The following is a 26,166-nucleotide window of genomic DNA, read 5'->3' on the forward strand; positions in this document are numbered from 1 at the left end:
GAGAATATCTGGAAGGGAGACCGTCTCAGTTAAATAAAGATTTTTCAAGATTAAGGAAATTCATTTTAGTTTAAAGGCAGAGAGAAAGGAACAAGTAGAAGGTAAAAGATAGGAGATGCTGGTGAGTAAGAAGGTAAATATAAATGCTCATAAAGAAAGAAAGGAGGAGGAGATTCAAATCAGTTTGGTGTCAGAAAACATGATTTGTAATTTTTTGGGAGAACTTAAAGACTATAGCCCTTTTGAATTTCACAGACCTTACCAGTTCCCAAGAGAGTTGCTGTCTTAGGTTTAACTTACAACCCACAGAGTAAAGATTATTCTGCTTTTCTTCTTTTTTTCCTTCCTCAGAACTGTTTCATTCTTTTTTTTTTCCATTCTTAAGTTAAATTTCAGTGAAAGTAAATAGAGATGTTTATCCCTATTGTTCAAAATAATTGTGTAGTCATTTACTAAATTGTCACCATGTTGTTTAGTATTGAAAGGTAGTTTTGGGGTGGAGCCAAACACTTGGGGCTTTGTGCCCCACAAATAATATTTAGTAAGCGTGGTTGCCTATAGGAAAGTAGACCAAAAAAATGGTTTAAATGCCATTCTGGAATAGATGCAGAACAGTTGGGAAAAGCACCATAGTAGCTTCCGTAAAGAAGAATTACAGCTTTAGGAATGCAAAACGTCAGGACTGCAAGAGTGAACCTTCTCTATCCAGCTAGAAGTTTTTCAATACGTCGTATAATGCCTAAACTTTAACAGTGTGTCACCTGATTTTGTGTCTGACTAGTAGCACCTGGCCTCTTAGGCTCTGGGTGTATGTGCATGCTCACAGCAACACAACTGTTGTATTCCCCCTTCCTAGCTGAGTGCCTCTTATATGCTCAATAAATCCTGAATGAAAAAAGAAAGTAACTTTTTATTGGCTATGAGTAATTAGAAACTTAAATTATTTTAAGTTTCTCTGCCACTAATGCAAACAAGGAGTGTCTGGTTTTTGTATAGTTTGTTTTCTTTTCTTTTTTTAAAAAAATATTTATTTATTTTGGCTGTGCCGGGTCTTAGTTGTGGGATCTTTTAGTTGCGGCATGCAGACTCTTAGTTGTGGCATGCATGTGGGAGCTAGTTCCCCGACCAGGGATCAAACCCGGGCCCCCTGCATTGGAAGCACAGAGTCTTACCCACTGGACCACCAGGGAAGTCCCATGTATAGTTTGTTTTCAAACTTGGCATCTACCCAACTCCTTGTTTTATTATCGTACCAGCAACATACAAGTTCAAAAAGAACCCAAAACTGTGTCATCCGTTTTTTTTTATTGTGGTAAAATATATGTAACATAGAATTTACCATTATTAAACATTTTTTAGGTCTACAGTTCAAAATGAATTAAGTATATTCACATTGTTGTGAAACCATCACCACCATCCATCTCCAGAACTTTTCATCATCCCAACTGAAACCATACCCATTAAACAATAACTACCCATCCTCCCTCTCCCTAGCCCCTGGCAATCACCATTCTGTTTTCTGTCTCTGAATTTGACTACTCTAGTACCTCATATAATAGTGGAATTGTACAATATTTGTCCTTTTGTGTCTGGCTTATTTCACTTAGTGTCTTCAGGTTTCATCCATGTTGTAGCATGTGTCAGAACGTCCTTCCTTTTTAAAGCTGATTAATATTCTATTGTATGTGTAGACTACATTTTATTTATCCATTCAGCCATCAAGCAACTTGGGTTGCTTCCACCTTTTGGCTATTGTGAATAATGCTGCTATGAACATGGGTATACAAATATCTGAGACCCTGCTTTAAATTCTTTTGGATATACATATACTTAGAAGTATCAGTAGAATTGCTGGATCATATCATAATTGTTTTTAATTTTTTGAATGTATGACCATACTGTTTTCTGCAGTGGTTGCACCATTTTACATTCCCACCAGCAGTGCACAAAGTTCCAATTTCTTCACATCCTCTCCAACACTTGTTATTTTTAAGTTTTTAAAAATTTAATTAAATTAATTAATTTATTTATTTTTGGCCATGCCGCGTGGCTTGCGGGATCTTAGTTCTCCGGCCAGGGATTGAACCTGGGCCGTGGCAGTGAAAGCACTGAGTCCTACCAACTGGACTGCCAGGGAATTCCCTATTTTTTTATTTTTTAAATAATATTCTAATGGATGTGAAGTGATATCTCATTGTGGTTTTGATTTACATTTCCCTGATTATTACTGATTTGAGCATCTTCATGTGCTTATTGGCCATTTGTATGCCTTCTTTGGAGGAATGTCTATTCAAGTTCTTTGCCTAGTTTTTAGTCGGGTTACTTCTTCTTGTTGTTGAGTTGTAGGAGTTCTTTATGTATTCTCGATATTAAACTCTTATCAGATAAATCATTTGCAGATATTTTCTCCTATCCCATGGGTTGCCTTTTGACTCTGTCTATGTCCTTTGATGCACAGAAGTTTTTTATTTTGATGTAGTCCAGTTTATCTATTTTTTCTTTTATTTGTGCTTTTGCCATCATATAGACGAAATCATTGCCAAATTCCATGTCATGAAGGTTTCCCCCTATGCTTTCTTTTAAGAATTTTATAGTTTTAGCTCTTACATTTAGGTCTCATCCATTTTGAGTTAATTCTGTACATGCTGTAGGGTAAGGATCCAACTTCAGTCTTTTGCATGAGGATGTTAAATTTTTCCAACACCATTTGTTGAAAAGACTGTCCTTTCCCCATTGAATGGTCTTGGTACCCTTGTTGAAAGTCATTTGACTATATATGCTAAAGTTTATTTCCGTCCACACTAGAGCAGTTGTCAGTAACAGTGTAAGTGTTGCTGTGGGTACTGGCTCCAGTAGTGGGCTTCTTCTGGGCTTCAGCTTCCAGTAAACTGCGATTCCCTGTATTCACCTGTCTCCGGTTTTGGGGCAACAGTTTGCCGAGTGACTTCAGGTCTGATGGATTTCAGAAGAGTTGTTGATTTTCAGTTTGTTCAGCTTTTTTCTCATCGTGAGGGTGGGAGGGATGATTTCCAAGCTCTCTACATGTCGGACCAGAGACTAGAAGTTTTCCTGGCTCATCTTGTACTTTTCCAGTCCCAGACCTGGAATCAACCACTTCTCTAAGGAACTCTGTTTCCTTTTAGTGGAGAGTGGTCTTTAGAAGCCAAGGTCTGGGTGCTAGATGTGCTCATTGCTACTCATGTGTCATTGCTTCAGCAGACAGAGCTAGAAACTGTGTAGTGTGTGTGCATCTACATACGTGCATTAATATAGACATATGCACACACGTACACATATGTGTATATACACAGACATCTATTCGTATCTGTCTGTATATATATATAGACAAACACGTTAAAAGCTGATTTTTATTCATATTGATGCCTCCAGTACCACAAGGTTCATTCTAGCTTTCTCCCTTTCCATGTTTATAATTTCCTTCCATGACAGTGAAAAGCTTGGTTCTTACTATCCACAAATTATTTATTTGATTGCTGAATCATATAATACACTTAAAATAGTTTCAGAATGCTAAACTATGTCACTATGAGAAAGCAAACCTACTAACTAGGGTTCAGTATTTGTTTATAGCTCTTTTTGTCATTGCACTGAGGATATAAAGTCAAAATACTGTCTTTATAAACCACTAAAGTGAATCTCCCTCTTCCTTCCTCTCTCTCCCCTGTGGTTATGGTATTCATTTGAAATACAGTTAGGTTCATTTGTTTTTCTTTGAATTGCATTTTTGCCTTCCCTCATTCTTATTTTTAAATTTTTGGGGACTTCCCTGGTGGTCCGATGGGTAAGTCTCCGTGCTCCCGATGCAGGGGGCCCGGATTTGATCCCTGGTGGGGGAACTAGATCCCACATGCATGCTGCAACTAAGAGTTGGCATGCTGCAACTAAGAGATCCTGCATGCTGCAACTAATACCCAGCACAGCCATAAATGAATGAATGAATGAATGAATGAATGAATAAATAAATATTTTTAAAAAGTAAATAAAATTTTGAGTCACTAAAAATAACATGGTTCCAGAATTGCCTCCCTGCTACACCTTTTACCCCATTCCCATCCTTCCACCCTTTTCATTTCCCCTTCTTTCTTACCCAGAAGGTAGCATACTTGATACTCTTTTGTACTTTGCTTTTTTTCATTTAACCTTATGTCTTGGAAATCACTTTATATCAATTCATAGAGATCTTCCTTAGTTTATTCAGCCACTCTCCTGTGCATGAGAGTTTATTTCCTGTATTTTGCGGTTATGAGCAATGCTGCAGTGAATAGCCTTGCTTTTATGTAGTTTCATATTGTTGTAGATAATATTCCTGGAAATGCAATTTTGTTGGCTTTTGTTATTGCACCAACAGCATATCAGTTCAAAAGCAAACAAAAAATTTTTGAAGTTTTTTACATTTTATTGTTCACAAGCATTAGTTGATATTTTCAAAAACCTCTTAATAAAGGACTCCCCAGGTACTGCTACTGGGTGATGTAACCAGACAGAAAAATCCCACCTAACTGAATTGCTCTAAAAGTGAACATGGTAAAGTGGAACGGGAAGCATCTCCTTATCTCAGGTTGGTTAACTGCTCACTTCTAGGTCACAAAACATTGTATATATTTCATAATTATTTTTCTTAATTAGTAATTCTTAGTTGGAAGTTTTGGGAAAAGATTATATCGTGTACATCACTGCAAATAATGTGAAGTACAAGCCTGTCACTCATTAGGAAAAAAAAGCTAAACATATATTAACAATACTTATAATTTTAAAAAACGGGGCCTGATTAAAAAACAAAAACTTTGTTGTATTTATTATAAGTGTGGTGTTGCTTCTTAAGTACTTCCTATGATGAACTGTTGCTTTTCTCTTCCCCAACCCTTGTATCTCCCATTTTCCTGATAGGCCCAGAAAAGCCTAACTGGTGTTTGTTCTTAACCCCATTTAGAGCAACATTTTCAATTTAGTTTTTTGATTTAGCATCTTTAAAATGTGATAGCCTTTAGGATTTAGATACGTGTTTTGGACAGTGGTGCAGCACGAGATTCAGCTATTCTGGAAAAGTTTTGCTAATATCCTTAAATGACGATCTCTTGAGTTTTTAAAACAGTTTATGCATTTAATATCTCAAATCCTGGTACAGTATTGCTATTCAGCATTCCTGGGGCAGCCTTGAACCCTCTGATTCAGAATCCCAAATCATTTATGTGAATTATTAAGAACTGGATCTTAATAAATGCAGAACTTTCAGGACACATCTACCCGTTTTCAGCTAGTTAAAGATTACTGAAATGCCTTCTTAGACCATGTTATCTTGGAAAAACGTTGTTTCAGAGGTCTTTTCCTAAATCTTGTTTTAGCTGGTTGATTCAAGATAATCTATGCAAATGGTATTTTGGGGGAATTAAAACAAAACAAAACCAGCATCACTAGACCAGATAACTTTCTTTGTGTACTGAAGCACAGCAGAGTAGAATTAGGAGTACGTCTTCAGAAAATGCTCCCATGTTCGCATAGATTCCATATGTCCTGGCAGGCATATGGATTTTGTTTCTTCCCTTCCTTTTCTTATTCAGTAGTGCATATATAGTTATAATACATAAAAATTAAAGTCAGAGCACAACCAGGTTTATAATGGAAAACTGTAATATCCTATGTTAGCTTTCCCTACTTTCAACTCTTAGTTCTTTATTTTTGTATTTATCTAATTTTTAAGTAGAATACTTACATTGTTCTCTTTTTTTATTAGACATTATCTATTGATTTCTTATGAACTATCTACATTTTGTCCTCATAAAACACACTTAACAGTATTTACTCTGAAATTGAACTTTGTAGAGCAAGAAATCCTACAAAGCTAAGGGATAAAATAGACTGTGCTGCACCACAGACAGGATTCATACAAGTCATTGGCTTTAGAATGTGGCATTAATTGGCCAAGTTCTACAGAAAGCTTTGACCTACTCTAATGAGATCAATTTTGGTCTGTTTCATTCTTGTCTCAGTCTCATTCATCAATCCTGAGTAATCAACATACTCATATACTAAACAGTTTCTTAAAAAAGAGATCAAATTCATTGCTACTTAGGTCTGATTAGTTTAAAAAAATAAAAGCAAACAAATGAAAAAACCTGCAAAAATCCACAAAGTTGTGTCTTACTCATTTTTTTAGTTTTAACAGAGAATGGGGAGCAAGTCTAAGTCATTGCTGTAAGAATGTTTCAATGTGAAGCCAGACTACTTCAAGCAACTATCGATTGCCCCTTTGTGTTTTATGATTTTCATTTTTATATTTCTGTTATAGATTACAGTCTTCTAGCTATGTTTCGTTTGCATTTCTGGATCCACAGTCATGACCCACATTAATTCTGCAGAGTTCTTTCGTTAGAAAACATTTCTAGAGTCTACTTTTTGGTGATGATTTCCTTTGTGATTCAAACACTATCAGAATAGATTTACTTAGAACTTGTGTGAATCTGGTTTTTATTTTTTTTTTAATTTTTATTTATTTATTTATTTTTATTTTTGGCTGCCTTGGGTCTTTGTTGCTGCACGCAGGCTATTCTTCGTTGCGGTTCCCGGGCTTCTCATTGCGGTGGCTTCTCTTGTTGCAGAGCACACGTTCTAGGTGCGCGGGCTTCAGTAGTTGTGGCACTCGGGCTCAGTAGTTGTGGCGCACGGGCTTAGTTGCTCCATGGCATGTGGGATCTTCCCGGGCCAGGGCTCGAACCCGTGCCCCCTGCACTGGCAGGCAGATTTTTAACCACTGCGCCACCAGCGAAGTCCCTGAATCTGGTTTTTAAATTTGGAAAAGTTATACTCTGCGTGGGAACAGCTAAGGGTGTATGTCTGGTTAATTTGAGAACCTCCTAAATTGGCATTCAGTTTTTAAGTTTCTCTTAATAACTACTGAAAACGCCATTTATGTAAAACTCAGCAGTAAATTTATTTTCTCTTCTATAAACAGGTACATACTAGGCAGCACAAATAAAAAAACTCTTGCCTTGGCTTGGCTTTTCACTAGTCCTAGAGACTTACTTCTCCTTCTTGATGGTTATCAGAGCCTGGATAGGCTTTGCTATTAGCAAAAATGAATAGGATGATCCTTTAAAAGTTATTTTTTGTGTATTTATATTGAAGCCCAGGTTTGTGGAGAGTGGGGTCCCATGTATAAAGTATGATAGGAGTCATTAGAAATTTGCCCTCAATAATATCTTGACGTCTATTTTTCTAAATCAGAATTGGTACATGATTTCCTCCAAGAAATAAAAATAAAATATTTCTTCAGGTACTCATTCAGGATCATGAGTAAACAGAACGTTGTCAGTTATATTTTAAAGTGAAAAGAATAAAAAATAAACTTTATCTTCAGTAAGCTTCATTGTTTTTTGGCTTAGCAGTTCTTGTTAAAGCATTACTAAATAGCTATTAAATTGAAATCTAGAATAGATCAGTTCTCTAATTTCTTCACAACCTTGTTTTATGAAGCACTCCTTTATGCCCATTTGTATCTTAGACTAGAAATTGGCAAACTACAGCCCACGGGCCAAGTCCAGCCCACAACCTGTTTTTGTATGTGTCTGGAGGTAAGAGTTGTTTTTACAGTTTTTAAAAGGTTAAAAGAAGATACCACAAGACTGTAGAGACTGTTTGTAGCCCACAAAGCCTAAAATAATTAGTCTATGTCCCTTTACAGAACAAATTTGTTTTAGACTATAATATATAATGTACGTGCAACTCTTTATTTTTATTTATTTATTTATTTTGTGCAACTCTTTTTAAATGGTTTACAATCCATCTGAATTACCATCACCTTCAGTAAGAAAAATGTCTTGCTGTATCTCATTACATATCCTTCATTTTTATAGGAATTCACCAAATTTGTTAGTTTTTATAGTTGATATGGACTTTAAAATTTATTTTTAAATTTTTTAATTGAAGTATAGTTGATTTACAATGCTATGTTAATTACTACTGTACAGGAAAGTGATTCAGTTATATATATATATACACACACACACACACACACACACACACACACACACTTTTTTTTTTTTTTTTTGGACCACACCATGCGACTTGTGGGATCTTAGTTCCCCGACCAGGGATTGAACCTGGGCCCTTGGCAGTGAGAGCCCGGAGTCCTAACCACTGGACCGCCAGGGAATTCCCAACATTCTTTTTTAATATTCTGTTCCATTATGGTTTATCATAGGATACTGAATATAGTTCTCTGTGCTATACAGCAGGACCTTGTTGTTTATCCATCCTATATACAATAGCTTACATCTGCTCACCCCAACCTCCCAATCCATCCCTCCCACAACACCCTCCCTCTTGGCAACCACCAATCTGTTCTCTATGTCCGTGATTCTACTTCTGTTTCATAGATAGGTTCATTTGTGTCATATTTTAGATTCCACATATAAGTGAAATCATATGGTATTTGTCTTTCCCTTTCTGACTTCACTTAGTGTGATAATCTCTAGTTGCATCTGGTGTGGACTTCTATTAATCAGAATCTGTACACATGACACTGTGGACTTTAATTAAACTAGCTTGGGGTTTGAGACAGAAAGACAGCACCGCCGCAGGTACTTGTGCTTACTCTTGTGCTTGCTCTTTGGTGCATGCATTTTTGTGATGCTGCTTTAGGAACGGTAATGAATTTGAATATTGCCATTTCTTCATAGATGCAACATTTTCTCACTGATACCTTTGCCTACTGCATAGAGTGTGTTATTTCTTTGAGGCTGTATTTTGATGTTAAATTGGGTGGTGTGGTTGGTTTGGCTGAGAGGTTTTTTTAAAAATAAATTTATTTATTTTATTTTATTTATTTTTGGCTGTGTTGGGTCTTCTTTGTGGTGTGCAGGATTCTCATTGTGGTGGCTTCTCTTGTTGCAGAGCATGGGCTCTAGGCACGCGGGCTTCAGTAGTTGTGGCACATGGGCTCAGTAGTTGTGGCTCGCAGGCTCTAGAATGCAGGCTCAGTAGTTGTGGTGCACGGGCTTAGTTGCTCCACGGCATGTGGGATCTTCCCAGACCAGGGCTCGAACCTGTGTCCCCTGCATTGGCAGGCGGATTCTCAACCACTGCACCACCAGGGAAGTCCCTGGCTGAGAGTTTTAATAGAAAAGTTTTAGTAGAGCTATAAAAGAAAAAAACCTGGTTATAATGCTTTGTCATTTATCATATTTTATTGATTCTGAAACACACTTTTTATTTTTCGCCTTAACATTTTTTAAAAATTTATTTATTTTAATTTATTTATTTTTGGCTGCATTGGGTCTTCGTTGCTGCGTGCGGGCTTTCTCTAGTTGCGGTGAGCGGGAGCTACTTTTCGTTGCCATGCATGGGCTTCTCATTGCAGTGGCTTCTCTTGTTGTGGAGCACGGGCTGTAGGCGCGTGGGCTTCAGTAGTTGTGGCTTACGGGCTCTAGAGCGCAGACTCAGTAGTTGTGGCGCACGGGCTTAGTTGTTCCGCGGCATGTGGGATCTTCCCAGACCAGGGCTCGAACCCGTGTCCCCTGCATTGGCAGGTAGATTCTTAACCACTGTGCCACCAGGGAAGCCCCACATTAACATTTTGGAAATCAGGATGTATCTTAAATTTTATGACATAATTACAATTGGCAGTTTTCCCCCCCTGTGGTGCATAAAATAATGGTTCATCTTAAAATCAGTAAGGCATGGTTCATATATTTTACTCACTTATATTAACTGTTAGGTGCATTGTTTTCTTGTTGCTTATATAAATTTTTAAATAGGTTTTTTAAAATTATGTATTTATTTATTTATTTATTTATTTGGGCTGTGCCGGGTCTTAATTGCGGCACACGGGCTCTTCCTTGCAGCATGTGGGATGGTTTTTTTTCATTGCGACATGCGGACTTCTTAGTTGCTGCATGCGGGCTTCTTAGTTGCAGCATGCATGCAGGATCTAGTTTCCTAACCAGGGATGGAAGTTGGGCCCCCTGCATTGGGAATGTGGATAGAGTCTTACCCACTGGACTACCAGGGAAGTCCCTCTTTTTCCTTATATTGATTCCACCCCTTTTTACTTATTTGGATATTGCAGCCAAAATTCATTATTTTGGAAATCTTTAATCATTAAAGGATTTGTTTGGGGATTTATTTTAATTCTGAGATTTGTAATTTGAATTAGATAATAAGCACCATCATCCATATCTGGTCAACAGAGCAATTTAGGAAAATCAACAGTTAACATAGTGTTTTGAGTAGCACAATATCCTGATCTGTTACTGTTAGTTAACAGATGGCCTGCAGCCTGGTCTTTTGTGTTAGTTACTATTTTGCTGAATATACTGTAGAAGAACATTAACCAGAAAACCAGTTTAGCTTTAGCCTTACCTGCAATTTTCTTGGGTGTTTGCAGCTGAGAACACCCTGTGAATTTATAGTAGTATCCTGTTGATGGGAAATAATTAGAAATTATATAGTAATTGTTTTTTAGGCCTTTAGTATCTCTGAAAGTAAGCCACTTTGTATTACAGAGACAATACATTTTTTAAAGCTTATTTTAATGCAGAATCACAAGTCAGTAACTTCAAAAAAGGCAAGCCAAATAAAAGGGGGAGGAAGGTGTGCACTAATGCCAACATTAAATATACAGGCGTATTTAAGTCGGTGATTCTAAACTCTAGTTGTACCTAGGGCGATTTTTAAAATATCAGTACCCAGAGGTCTCAGGTAAATTAAATTATAATGCCTGGAATTGGTTGCTGGCATTGAATTTTAAAAATATTTTAAGATACTATTATTATTGTGTTACAAAGGCAATATTTTTGTAGATTTACCCATTAGTTAGTACTTTCTTTGCTCCTCATACCTTCTTGCTTCTCTAAGCTTCCATCTAGGACCACTTTCCTTCTGCCTACAATACATTTTTTAGAATATCTTTTAGTGAGGGTCTCCTGCTGGCCAGCTGTCAGGTTTTGTTTGTCTGGAAATGTCTTTATTCTACCTTACTCTTAAAAGATATTTTTTGCTGGGTCTAGGTATCAGTTATCTATTTCTGACTAACAAACCATCCCAAACTTAATGACTCAAAAACAACAACTATTTCCTCATGAATCTGTGGGTCAGCAGTTTGATCAGGGCTCAAGGGGATGGCTTGTCTCTGATCTACCTGGTGTCTCATTCATCTACTTGTAGTCGCTTGTCACGTCAGCTGGGAGCTGGACAGTCCAGATGACCTCACTTATATGTCTGGTGGTTTGGTAAGGTGAGAAAGGAACTGGGCAACATATCTCTCATATCTCTCAGCTGGCTAGGCTAAATGCCTTCATGTGGTAGCCGGGTTCAGAAAACAATATAGGGACTTCCCTGGTGGCGCAGTGGTTAAGAATCTGCCTGCCAACACAGGGGACACGGGTTCGAGCCCTGGGCTGGGAAGATCCCACATGCTATGAAGCAACTAAGCCCGTGCGCCACAACTACTGAGCCTGCACTCTAAGCCCGCGAGCCACAACTACTGAGCCCAAATGCCACAACTACTGAAGCCTGCGCGCCTAGAGCCCGTGCTCCGCAAGAAGAGAAGCCACCGCAATGAGAAGCCCACACACTGCAACGAAGAGCGGCCCCTGCTTGCCGCAACTAGAGAAAGCCCACGTGCAGTAACGAAGACCCAGTGAGGCCAAAAATAAATAAATTTATTTAAAAAAAAAAAGCAGTGGCAAGCTCCAATGCACAAGTACTTTTCAAGCTTCTGTTGTCATATTTGCTAGTGTCTCATTGACCAGAGCAAGTCACATGGCCAAGCCCACATTCCAAAGGGTGGAGAAATTAGATTCCATCTCTTTATGGGTAGAGGGACAACGTCACATTCAAAGGGATGTGCTTTAAGGAATGGGAGGGATTTGTGGCCTTAAAAAATCAATAACAGTGTAGAATTTTAGGTTGGAATATTTTTTCTTTCAGCACATTTTCTTTCCACTGCCTTTTGGCTTTCACTGTCACTGTTAACCAGTTAGTTAGTTCCTATGGCTTCTTTTCAGATTTTCTGTCTATGTTCTCTTGATCACTATGATTTGTCTTGGTGTGAATTTCCTTTTGTTTCTCAACTTGAGCTTTATTGAGTTTCTTTTGATTTGGTGTCTTTCATTCTTTATGGAAAATTCTCAGCCATTATCTGCCTCCACCCCACTCTTTCTCTTCTTCTTGAACTTCAGTTAAGTTAGATTTCTTGCTATTTTTTCATGTTTATTTATTTTTTACTATAAAGGTTTTATTATGCACAGAGAGGGGAGGGGGCTCAGTCCTTGACAGCTGCTTTCCTCTTGGCAGCCAGGACATCACTCAGGTCCTCTTGCCTCTTGGCATGGATGTGTGTCCCCACTCTTTTCTTGATGAACTTTAGGGCCTGTGTGTCCTTGGAGAACTTGAGCATGTCCCAAATGCTCTGCTTGTATGAGGCAAAGCCTCATACTTCTCAGATCATGTCCCTTAGGGACTTGGTGTGCTTGGTGAGGCATCCATGGCAGTGGCTGTGCCTCAGCTTGCTCATGTTCTTGGTCACTTTGTGGCCCTTGTTGAGGCCCATGGCCATGGGGTAGCACAGAGCCATGGCTTTGTTCCTTAATGGCTGCTGAGGCAGAGTCTTCATATTTATTAACTTTTCGTCTTCATGCTACATTCTAGATAATTTCTTTTTACTTTCCTTTCAGTATACTAATTTTCTCTACAGTTATACCCAGCTGCTTAACTCTTCTACTTTTTAAAAAAATTAAATTTACCATAGTTCATCATTTTTTCCTTTTTAAAAAAATTAAGGTATGATTTACATGTAGTAAAATTTGCTTTCTTTTTTTTTTTTTTTGGTTTGCAATCTACAAGTTTTTTTTCTATTTACGTTGTACTTTTTATTTATTTATAATTTATTTATTTATTTGGTTGTATTTATTTATTTGATTGTGTTGCGGCACGCGGCCTCCTTAGTTGTGGCATGTGAGCTCTTAGTTGCGGCATGCATGTGGGATCTAGTTCCCTGACCAGGAATTGAACCCGGGCTCCCTGCGTTGGGAGCACTGAGTCTTAACCACTGTGCCACCAGGGACGTCCCTGCAATCTACAAGTTTTAATATTCATTCCTTTTATCTGTAGATCTGTGCTTTTGCCAATAGCACACTCTTAATTGCTATTGCTCTACTGTAAGTCTTAAAATCAGGTAGTATTCCAACTTTCTTTTACAAAATTGTTAGGGTCTTCCATTTCCAATCTGCTAGATCACTTTTTATATTTTCCTGTTCCCTAAAGATTTTGTCAAGTTTATTTCATTTCTTTAACTCTTGTACAAAAGGGTTCTATTGGACCCAATTTTAGTTTTTGAGTTTCTTTTTTGAAAAATAATATTTGTGAATATGGATATCTCGTGACACTTATTCTTTTTTAGAAGTCTTTCAGAGAACAAAGGGAATATTTACTTTGTATTTTACAATTATATAGATGCATTGTTTGTAACTCTTAAGATACCATTTTTGTAGTTAACGTTAAGCTTTCACAGAACACAGTTGAAAATTCAGAATTTTTCCGTTTCTGCTCATAATGGCAAAGAGAGGAACATTTAAAAAAAAATATTTATTTAAGCTGCGCCAGGTCTTAGTTGCAGCACATGGGATCTTCGTTGCAGCATGCAGGCTTCTTAGTTGCAGCATGCGGGCTTCTTAGTTGCAGCATGTGCACTCTTAGTTGCGGCATGCATGCGGCATCTAGTTTCCCGACCAGGGATCCAATCCGGGCCCCTGCATTGAGAGTGTGGAATTTTACCCACTGGACCTCCAGGGAAGTCCCAAAGAGAAGAACATTGACAGAAGAATATACTTCACAATTTTATGAGTTAGAAGATAAACGTAAAGAGACAAATAGCACTGTAGACACATGTATTTTGGTATGGTATCCACCAGCTATATGTGGCTAATGAGCACTTAAAAAGTGCATTTGAGGTGTGCTGTAAAATACACATGGGATTTCAAAGACTTGGAAAGAGAAAAGAAATTTAAACTTTCTCAATTTTTACATTGCTTACATGTTGAAATAACATTTTGGACATATTGGATTAAGTAAAGCATATTAAAATTAATTTCACCTATTTCCTTTTTTTTTTAATGTGGCTAGTAGGAAAAATTGCATATGTTGCTTACATTGTATTTCTGTGGGACAGCAGTGGCCTATACTCTAATAGTATAGAAGCAACATTTCAGACTGAGTCTTTAGATGACAATATCCTAGATAAACTTTCTGAAACTCAAAGTTCAATTGAGTGAACAAACTATTTCTAAGGATAAAAATGAAATATAGTATTCTCAGTTATTCAGCAAGAAGGTCTTTATCATGCAGTATTTTGTGACACGTATCTAGAACACCTTCTTTTGCTAGAAGAATGTGTGACAGTGTTTGTACATCTTTTTTTTTAATATAAATTTATTTATTTATTCATTTATTTAATTTTTGGCTGCATTGGGTCTTCGCTGCTGCACGCAGGCTTTCTCTAGTTGCAGTGAGCGGAGGCTACTCTTTGTTGTGGGGCGCAGGCTTCTCATTGTGGTGGCTTCTCTTGTTGCAGAGCACAGGCTCTAGGCGCGCAGGCTTCAGTAGTTGTGGCACGTAGGCTCAGTAGTTGTGGCTCGTGGGCTCTAGAGCACAGGTTCAGTAGTTGTGGCGCATGGGCTTAGTTCTTCCACGACATGTGGGATCTTCCTGGACCAGGGCTTGAACCCGTGTGCCCTGCATTGGCAGGCAGATTCTTAACCACTGCACCACCAGGGAAGTCCCTTACAACAGTTTTAGTTGTTTATAGTTTGAGAGTTGTTCCAAAAAATTTAACCCACCATTACCAGAAATGGATTACCGCATACGTATTTTTTAAAGCTTTTTTATGTATACCAGATTTAAGATACTATTGATTAAGCATTTTGCAAATAGAAAATATATGTGGAACTATAAAAATTAAATAGCTGGAAGTCACATTTTACAAGGGGGGACCTAAGAGTCATTAAAGTGAAGGGTAACGTTCATTTCAGTTTAAACATACACACACACACACACACACACACACACACACACACACACACACAACACAGATGAAACAAAATGTTTTTGTTATCTTTAGGGTTTTAAGTTAGTCAGATATGTTTGTGGCTGTAGGAAGTTGAGTGATACCAGTGTGGAAAATTCAGGCTTGATATAAAAAAAAAATGGTTACCAAAACACTGATTGATGGCGGTTATAGTGCCTGGATGACAAAAGGTCACCCACCTCATACTCATGAGTTGTGACATGCTTGGTGGAAATGTAAGGTTAAAACTTTTACAACAACCTTATTTTGAAAATAGCTTAATCCAGTGATCTAAATTTATTTTAGGATTCAATTTTTTTTAGTGAGTCATTTTTCTAAGCTACCTTATATATATGCAGCAAAGCAGTTGTAATTTGACATTCTCTGGTCTAAATCTACAGGTGAGATGTAAAAGAATGTGATGTAATAATTTTGTTTCCTTCTACTAAAAACAAATTTTTCTTATTTTCTATTATATTTACATGCTCTGTAGCTAAGGAAATGACAGTTTTTCTTGACACTTAACAAGTGGCTTTGCTTGCCACTCCTCTTTAAGAATGTGGTTTATGGGAGTTCCCTGGTGGTCTGGTCTAGTGGTTAGGATTCGGCACTTTCACTGCTGTGGCCCGGGTTCAATTCCTAGTCGGGAAACTGAGATCCCATAAGTTGTGTGGCGCGGCCCAAAAAAAAAAAAGAATGTGGTTTATAGTGTCGTTCTGGACTACACAAGCTAGGAATTAAGGTATTTAAGTATTATAGGAAGATCAAATATTTTGGTAATTTGCAGTAGGCTGAGGCTGTGATTCTTGGGTCTTGAGGTTAGTGGTCTTAAATTAGACATGTCTTTTCTTGAACGGCAAAACAAATGTTTTATTTTTTAAATTATTTTGATACTTTACTTATTTATTTATTATTTTGGCTGCACCGCACGGCACGTGGGATCTTAGTTCCCCGACCAGGGATCGAACCCGAGCCTCCTGCATTGGAAGCACGTAGTCTTAACCATTGGACCTCCAGGGAAGTCTCAAAACAAATGCTTTAGAGCCGTGTGTCGGAGACATGGCAGAAGGTGAATCTAATTTGTGTTATGGTGAAGGGATGCTTAACAGCTGGTACTTTTGTCTCCATTCATATTGTATCTTATAGTTGACACAGGCAAAAGAAATAAGTTAATAAATGTAGTTGTGCTGTAAGGAATGATACTTTTGCCCCTTACGTGATTTGATAACTGTGTGCCTTGTAACATGCTCACACAGTAGTTAAGGTCAACACTGATGTTTGCATTTTGCATGATGAATTATGTCTAGGTTCATTGTCAGCTGAGAAAGTCACTGTAAAGTCAAACTGGAGTTATTCCAAGCATTGAATAATTCAGAATGCTTTGAATTGCAAAATTGAGTGTGTTAATTTTTCCAGGCTGTAAGATTTACGACATTTTTACATCAGTGATCTAGAACCATTGTTATGAAAACATAAGCAAGTTCTCTTCCACACTTGTCTTTCTGTTTAATATTTTTTGCTTTCTCTCTTGGCTCTTGCATTCTTGTAGTAGTTGTAGCAGCAATTACTGCAAACCAACAGCAGCAAAACTCTATTTTTTGTTTTGTTTTGTCTGAGAAAACAAGCATGGTGACTTCTTTCCAAGGCTAATTACATGTTATCCATGGGCCTTCCAGAGAGGCAGGCATTTTATTTTTAATAGTTCCACAAAACTCCCATTTGGCTTGTTTTGCTGTAAGACTATCACTGAAATCCCCCTCCAGGATTTCAGTACACTATAGCTGCGGCCAGGGATGTGTTAATAGAATTGATATGATATTGAGCTGTAAATTTAGTAGTTTGCCATCTGCCCATTAAAAAACAGATGAGACTTCAAATAAGCAGGTTAAAATTTAGTAACTCTTCTAGGCCTTCTTGAAAATTGTGATTTAGAAGGCTGACAGATCCCATTGAGATTAGATAGATATAGGATATGAAAGTGTGGCTTGTTACTTTTGGAAGATGTAAGAGAGAAGTTGCTGTTAATGTGCTGTGGAAGTAAACAGGCCCATTTGCTAGAGAATAGAAAAATTAATGTCTTAAAATTACTATGTTCCTTTTCCCCATATCTTCTTAAATTTGATTGGGTAACTTCATTGCATTTAACATATAGAGTACATAATCCTACTGAATTTCTTTGAAAGAATAGGGACCTTTACTGTGTTGTCATTACAACTTTAAACATGGGCTAGATTAAAGAGTGGTAAAATTACTCTGTTCCTTTCACCTTTGTTTTATCAGAGTGAGATTTAAGTATAAAGTGTATGTTCCTCACTATGTCAGGAGTTATGATTCTTTTGTAATAACAGGAAGTCCTATCCAAACTAGCTTAAGCTAGAAAGATAATTTACTTCATGTAACTGTAAAGATAAGGTATAACACTGGCTTTGGGCTTAGCTAAATACTGGGCTCATCCTCTTAGCTGCGTTCACTTCTGGGCAGGCTTCCTTCACAGCCTCCACCTGGTGGCTGGCAAGGTGGCCAAAGTAGCTCTTATCCCTACACCTCCATCTGTGCCCGCATTGTTTGCAAATATTTTATTGTTTATCATTGTCCAAGTCCCTGAACCACTTAAGAATATTTTGGGGAGTTTTATTTCTGAGTGACCCAAATCAAAAACAGTTCTGTGTCCTAGGAAACTAATGTTTTGAATTCACTTCTTTCATTAGAATAAAGAGATACTTGTCAGTTTGCTCATTTCACATTCTAAAGAGTTGGCATCGTAAACTTCACTGAAATCACCCTGAGCCAAGCTAGAACTGAAGGAGATGTTCATAACACAGGTAATTGAACTTACTGTGCTCCTTCCACCAAAACACAGAACAGAGGAGGCAAATAGCACACGCACGCGCTCGCTAGCATGCACTCTCTCTCTGTCTCTTTTAATGAAAGGCAAGTCCAAGAGGCCAGTGCTCATGTTCCATAACCCAAATTGTAGATCCCAGCTGTTAGCCCTCAGCAATGACTTTGAGAACTTCATAGTAAGGTATTGGTGTTTTGCTGATTTAAAGTTTTCACCCTCGGGCTTCCCTGGTGGCGCGGTGGTTGAGAGTCTGCCTGCCAATGCAGGGGACACGGGTTCGAGCCCTGGTCTGGGGGGATCCCACATGCCACGGAGCAACTGGGCCCGTGAGCCACAACTACTGAGCCTGCGCGTCTGGGGCCTGTGCTCCGCAACAAGAGAGGCCGCGATAGTGAGAGGCCCGCGCACCGCGATGAAGAGTGGCCCCCACTTGCCGCAACTAGAGAAAGCCCTCGCACAGAAACGAAGACCCAACACAGCCATAAATGGATAAATAAACAAATAAATAAAATTTAAATAAATAAATAAATAAATAAAGCAAATAATTAAAAAAAACTCTATTAAAAACTTTTCACCCTCTATGCAATCATATTTCCCTATTTTAAATATAATTTTAAACCTTTTCTAGTCAGAAACGTTGTGAGCATTCTATAAAAGCAAAAAAAAGTAAATGACATCTGGGTAACTTACACTTTATTTTCTCAACAAAATTGTGTCCCCTTTGTAACCCCTCCCCACACTTTTTTGCCACTGTTACCATTTTTTATTTCATATGTTAAATAGTTGGAAAAGCTATACCACATTATCTCCAGCTCATAGGTCAAGAGACAAGATTGGATCCCTGTGGAATAGGCTATGTCATTTTAGTCAAGACGTTCTCCTATAAAAATTCAAAACACCAGATTTGAAGAGACCATTGAGGAGTCTGAAAGATTTCCTTAGATTATTTTCCTGGGCAAGGACATTTTCCTTTTCTAGCTTCTTAGTTAGTTGTAGTTTTGCAGCACCTTAAACATTTTCTCCTCTGACATTTACACTCTTCCTGTATTATAAATACTTTTCATCCACACCTCAGCAATATGTGTTGTTTAAAATAATTAACATTTAAATATTTCTATTGTTTCTTTAATTTTCTGCAAGCTGTTTTTATTTTCCTAGCATGGAGACTAAACTACGGTAAAGAAAAATTTTGTTGTATCTCCTACTTCCCCAACAGTTATTTATTATGTACTTTCTACATTGTAGGTACAAATCAGGGATACTCTTTCTGTCTCTCCGGAAATTTCTGTCTCATACAGTATGACTGTATGATATATGAAAGGCAGATTGGAACAGAACAAGGCATGGAGGCCACAAAAAAAAAAAAAAAAAAGAGACCTGCTCAGAGATTGTCATCTAGAAAATGAGGATTTGGATTAAAGCAATGACAGAAAGAAAGGAGATTGACTAAATCTAATACTGAAAAAAGATGACTAAGGAGAGCTTGTTAAAGGACTAAGGGGACTTGCAGGAGAAAAAGGAATCAAAAGTAAACCCAAAGTTCCATTGGGTATGTGGGCATTGCTTACTGGGGGAATGATGATGCCATGGTAGAAAAAGAATTAAAAATAATTTATGTAGATACTTCCTCTTCCAAGAGGTAGAGCTTAACTCCCCATTCCCCTCTTGAGTATGGGCTGAACTCAGTGAATTGCTTCCAAAGAGTAGAATGTGGAAAGGTGGAAGGGAGTCATTTTACAGTGGAGAAACCTGGCAAACACTCCCTTGGCCGGGTGATCAAAGTTGGCGTCATCAGCATGTATGCCCTTGATATGATGGGTTGAGAATGGCAGTTCTTCCCCAAAACCTATATCCTATGAGAAAAACATCACACTAACTGAAGTTGAAGGACATTCTACAAAATACCTGACCAGGCTTCCTCAAAAACTGTCAGGTCATTAGAAACACTGAAGCTAAGGAGATCAGACTAAATCCTGGATGGGAATAATGTTTGACCAAATATCTGGGCACCTGTTGGCCCAGTCAAGTTGACACATAATCTTGTGTCACTGTCCAAAACTAAGAGAGGATGGAGGGTTAAAGAAAATAAAGGGTTAAGGAGGAGAGAGTTGTTTTTTAAACATCAGAAACAGCAGAAAGCCAAAAAATGGGATAGAGAAGATGACTCTTAATGATAAAAATCACATGAAGCAGGAAATCAGGAAATGTGGTCTGACTCCTCATTTAAAAAGTGAAAGGAAGACGCACAGTCAGTGACAGAATGGATGATAGAAGTAAGTTAAATTTTCATTTTACAGTTGACCTTTGAAGGTACAGATTTGAACTGCACAGGTCCACTCATACGCAGATGTTTTTTCAGTAAATACTACAGTACTGCATGATCAGAGGTTGGTTGAATTCGCAGATGTGGAACCACAGATACAGAGGCCAACTCTAAAGTTATCCTCGGATTTTTGACTGTGAGTAGGGTCTGCGCCCTTAACTCCCCCTAGTTGTTCAAGAGTCAGCCTTATTTTATCTGCCCCTCTCTTGGGATATCCCTTTTCTTCTAACTACTCCAGTCCCAAAGTAGGGCCAAAGTAACTAACTTTGGGGGGAAAAACAAGTGTTCCCCCCACCGCCACCCCCCTGGCCCAAGAAAGAAAGCAGATTCTTCACATCCACTAAAAATGTCTTGAGGTTCTCCAGTACTCAAATTTATGAATGTGTATCCATGGATACAAGGATAAAAGTCATATAGGTTAAAGTTAAACTTACATGTTATAAAGCAGGTGCTCGGCGAGTTAACAAATATTATAAAATCCTAACTTACTCTTAACCTTTTAGGTACAGTCTTCAATAATATAGTTCAAACATTTATGCACACTCTTTCATTTTATTATTCATCCTTTATAATTGAATTCATGGAAGACTGGCTCTAGGCCAGAAAGCAGTAAATTAAATTTGAAATGCTTCTTTCTGCTAGTATTTAGCACTTGCATTTTTCTTCCCTTTTTTTCCCTCTAAGCCCAATAAAATATTCTAATAATTTCACAATGATATGCCTTAAGAGGTGATACTGCCAAAGGTGAAATATTGCTGGGCAAGTAGTACCTCCACTCAGTAGCTTAAAAATTTGCCAGCTGGTAAACACAATATTTAAAATCAACATTTAAAATTCTCCTAGGTATGTAAGTATATAATGTATGAAAATCAGATTATGAAAGTTGAGAACCATCTGTAAATAAAAATGCAAATATTTTGAATTCTTAATTACCCAGAGTTTCATTGTTTTACTACTTTCTTTAGTGTGTGTCTAACATTTTAAAATGTTCTCCTGGGCTTTGATCTCGCAGTGTCTGCAAATTGTGTTCACCGTCACCCAATCACATGCTCTTAGAGTAGCCTATACTCCGTTGCTTCTTAGATCCTGCCTATTTTAGTACCTAAAACTCTCTATGATTAAAATTTCTCTCAATTGAGATTCTTACTGCTTTACTTCATCTAACTTACTATAAAATAAAATGGATAACTATCCAGTGAATAAATATCTCTAAAAATAAAATGAAACTCACAACTCAAATATTATGTAGTTATAGAAAAGTTTGTGATATTTGAGATAAGGATTTACAAATCTATTAAATCAGACCCTGGGTTCCTTCTAGTTTTGCTAACTATGCCAATTTTATGGGGGATTGAGGGAGAAATTGGTCAGTAGGAAAAGTATAGATTCACCCTACTGATTCAAGTGTGGAGGGTAAATCTTCCTCCTACTAAATTAATAAACTACTTCACTGTTCTGAACAGTGACAATCTGAATACATTTTCTTTATGAGAATACGATTAAGTTAATTAAAGACATATTATTAGGGTTGTTCTTATAAGTTGTTCTTACCTGCCTACATAATGTAAACAGCCTACATACAGTTAGACTGTTAGTTTTAGCTCTGTTTTTACCCCTTGGCTCCAGACTTCAGGTTATTTTCCGTATAACCTGCCTAACAGGGTGCTCCATACAAAAATTGGTTAAATAAACGTGCTTGAGTTAACCTCAAACAAAAACATACGTTTTGTGGAGAGAAGTCCATTTCTCCTAGTAAAAAAACTTTAAACTTTCTAGTAAAAGAACTTCTGGTATTTAAAACCAAGTTTTATAATGTGATAAAAATATTCAGTATTGTTGCCCGTTTCCATCATCTTGCTTTTCTCCTGTAGGACTCTTTCACTTTCTTGTAGTAAAAGCAAAAGGGTATTTGTGTGTGTGTGTGTGGTTTAGGAATTTAGAATTAACTCACCAGCTTATTATAATTGTCCTGTATGAATTAGTGACTGTTTTTTCCACAGAAATTGTTTCTATCCTAGGCTAATTGTTTCTGAGCCATTGCCCAACCTGTTTTCAGAATGGGAGCACATTTTATTAATAATTAGCTCAAGAAAAACATAATTAATAAAGTTAATCTGTTGCTAAGTAAAACCATATGAAATTCCAAAGCAAAATACAAATATGAGTTTATGTGTTCCAGAGCGAGTTCCTTAGCATAAGTAAGTGATAGAAAGCCCAGGCATGATCCTAGTTCTTGCTGTACAAAAAGGAGCTAGCAGGAGACTTTCTTCTTTGCCATCTTCTGCAGTATGTGAAAATTCTGCCACTGCTGCACTATATCAAGAATCTGGTTAACACACTTTTAACAGTTATCTTGGTGTTATGCATGGTTATTTTATACAGAAATGTAAAAATAGTGGCAAATCATTCTTTGAAGAATAGAATCACATTGTAAATGTATTGATGGAGTTAGTGATTTAAAGGAAATTTGTGCTAAGTTTTAAGTTTTTTGTTTTTGATCTGTATGGCAAGTCCCTTCGCAACATGAATAACTGACCTATTTTATGTTTCGTTGTCTGAAACAAAGCCACTAAACAAGACAAGATTATGATTTGGGGAAATTTGGTGACCTGATTCAGTTTTCAAAGAAGGAAAAATTGTAATTTGTGAACTTTTAAACTACCATAGTGATCATTTGATCAGTATGTGAGAATAGTCCATTTAGTTAATATGTCCAAGCACAGCTATAACTGTTTTTTAAATTATTTTTTTCCATTTTACCACAAAATCTATAAAATAAACTGAAGGAAATTACATCTTTTTATATTAGCATCTCTTGGGTATAACATAGTTCTTTCCCTGACTAGTCATTTTCATCCTGATTTAATGATGTCCCATCTGACTTTCAGTGACCAACTGATATTTAGCACTAATATATTCAGAAGAGTGTAGGAATCTCAACCCATTTATTGAAAAAATTCTGTCTTAAATATTTTCAAACAAAGTAGGGTTTAAATAAGTAATACTGAGGAATTGTACAAATTGGTTTTTATTCCCCAAGACTGTTTCTGTGAGCATAGTAATTCCCAAGTATCTCTTTAAAGATCATTTTGTGTTGTACCTGGTTCTTAAAGACTTATGTTACTGAGGTTTAGCATGGTTGTAAACCATGTTGCCATGGTTAAGAATGTTGGATGCGGGCTTCCCTGGTGGCACAGTGGTTGAGAGTCCGCCTGCCAATGCAGGGGGCACGGGTTCGAGCCCTGGTCCGGGAGGATCCCACATGCCGCGGAGCAACTACGCCTATGCATCACAACTAGTGAGCCTGCGCTCTAGAGCCCGCGTGGCACAACTACTGAAGCCCGCACGCCTAGAGCCCGTGCTCGGCAACAAGAGAAGCCACCGCAATGACAAGCCTGCACACCACAACGATGACTAGCCCCCACTCACTGCAACTAGAGAAAGCCCGCGTGCAGCAGTGAAGACCCAATGCAGCCAAAAATAAATAAATAAAATGAATAAATTTATTTAAAAATAAAAAATAAAAAGAAGACTGTTGGATGCATATGCTTTGGGTTGAAGGGTTTTTTTGGTTTGTTCTTTGTTTTTGCTGCGCCACACGGCTTGCGGGATCTTCGTTCCCCGACCAGGGATCTAACCTGGGCCCACAGCTGTGAAAGTACAGAGTTTTATTAACCATCAGGGAATTCCCGTGGTTGAGGATTTTTAATAATCCCATGATAAATCTAGATGGATAATTTGTATCTTTGTATATGTGAGTCCTGCTATTATCAGATGGCTACTTCTATAAAAGAGCTGTTTCTTATACCAAATTATGGAATTTGGATATACAGTGAAAACTCAGCTTTTAACAGCTACAAGAAGACCAAAATAATGGCAAAGTGTAATAAGAACTAGAATGGAAACTGCTATGGAGTCCGTATTTTAAAGAATGTTCCAGGGGATTCCTTGGCGGTCCAGTGGTTAGGACTCCGCGCTTCTACACTGGGCCAAAAAAAAAAAAAAGAATGTTCCAGAAAATTGCCATTTGTCTGACTAACACTGTTAAGCTAGAATCTGTCAAAACAAATTTTGAGCAAAGATAAAACAAGGTCCTGTGACTCAACCATGGACTTAAGTACAAATTAAGAGGGAAGATTTCTCTTAAGAAAGGGAGAATGGAGAACTCTCCCTGAATCTTTGCCTCTTCTGAGGTGTGGCTGCAACGACACTGTAAAGGCAAACCCCACAGGAAACTGCTCACATTCTTCTGGCCGTTGTGCTCGAAGTGACCCGGCCTAGTTTTGACTTTTTTTTTTAAATTTATGTATGTATGTATGTATGTATGTATGTATGTATGTATGTATGGCTGTGTTGGGTCTTCGTTTCTGTGTGAGGGCTTTCTCCAGTTGTGGCAAGTGGGGGCCACTCTTCATCGCGATGCACGGGCCTCTCACTATCGCGGCCTCTCTTGTTGCGGAGCACAGGCTCCAGACGCGCAGGCTCAGCAGTTGTGGCTCACGGGCCTAGTCGCTCCGCGGCATGTGGGATCTTCCTGGACCAGGGCTCAAACCCGTGTCCCCTGCGTTGGCAGGCGGACTCCCAACCACTGCGCCACCAGGGAAGCCCTGATATTTTTTTAAAGGCAGTTGTAGAGGAGACTGAGCGGTCCATCTCATACACACCACCACTGCACTTCCACACTGGAGAATTAGCGGTGTATTTACAAGAAACCAGGTTTCCCTCCTCATTTTTTTTTTTTTTTCACACACACACACACACACTGTATTTTATTTTTACAAGAGATAAATAAACTGACACCAAGCATTGTAACTGGATGACCACAACAAAAGCAACAATGATTGCAATTACCAAACACGAAACACACTCATACTATGTCATAATATTGACATTCAGTCCAGTAGTCCTCCACTGTAACAGCTCCTTTACTTTGCAGTGAAAATTGATTTGTATATTTTTTGCCTCTGAGTCCTTGTGGGATTTTTTTTTTTTATTCAAACAGAAAGTCACAAAAATTATAATCATCCTCATCAGTTCACTCAGTCCCGTGTAATTAATTTTTTTTTCACCTCCTCATTTTTTAAGAGTGGTATAATAAAATATATATTTGATCTTTGTCTCCAGTTCCTGGCACAGAGCTCCGAAAACCCTTGGAATTTCCTGAGTGATAGGATTTGTTACTTCATAACACGCCCCTTTCATTACACTTGAGTTTATGCTAATGAAGTGATTTAAGACCCCTAGATAGCCTGAGAATGGGCCGGTCATCAGGAGTGATTAGAAGGTTGGAACGTTCAGTCCCACCCACCAGCCTCCAGGGATGGGGTGGGATGGCTCTCTGGAGACTGAGCGTTATAAAAACTCAAACTAGAAGACCTGGGGAGCTTCTGTGTTGTCGAACAGATCAAGGTGTCAGGAGGTGATATGCCCTGTGTGGGCCTGAAGCTCGGTGGCGCCTTTCCTCACTTTGCCCTAGGCATCTCTTCCATTTGACTGTTCCTGAGTTGTATCTTTTATAATAAACTGGTAAATGTAAGTAAAATGGTTTCCTAAGTTCTGTGATTTTGTCTAGAGAGTTATTAAACTTGAGGAGGGGGTCATGGGGACCCTCAAATTTGTAGCCAAATCAGAAGAATTACAAGTGTCCTTGGGACCTGAGATTCACGACTGGCATCTGAAGTAAGGGCAGTCTTGTGAAGCCGAGCCCTCAACTTGTGGGGTCTGCCTTAACTCTGGGTAGTTAGTGTGACGATGAAAATTAATCAGTAGTCAGTATATGAAAGTAGTGGAAAATTTTATTTGAGCCAAATTTGAGGATTATAACTTGGGAAGAGCATCTCAGAAAGCCCCCAGAACTGTTCCTCCCATTGGAAGTCAAAACACAGTTACATAAGTCCTTTTAGACGAGGGCTATACATTAGA

General features: G+C 38.0%; 2 protein-coding genes across 3 annotated transcripts in view; one reads left to right on the forward strand and one right to left on the reverse strand.

Annotated features, from left to right (window-relative positions):
• Positions 1 to 26,166, forward strand: part of GLG1 (golgi glycoprotein 1) — a 152,666-nt gene that overhangs the window by 19,783 nt on the left and 106,717 nt on the right. The gene's annotated exons all lie outside the window — the stretch shown is intronic.
• Positions 12,281 to 12,592, reverse strand: LOC137753694 (large ribosomal subunit protein eL36-like). Its single transcript, XM_068528988.1, is given in 1 exon segment — positions 12,281 to 12,592. A coding segment is annotated over 1 exon segment (312 nt).

This window comes from Eschrichtius robustus, chromosome 19 (assembly GCF_028021215.1).
Source record: "Eschrichtius robustus isolate mEscRob2 chromosome 19, mEscRob2.pri, whole genome shotgun sequence".
Lineage (NCBI taxonomy): Eukaryota > Metazoa > Chordata > Mammalia > Artiodactyla > Eschrichtiidae > Eschrichtius > Eschrichtius robustus.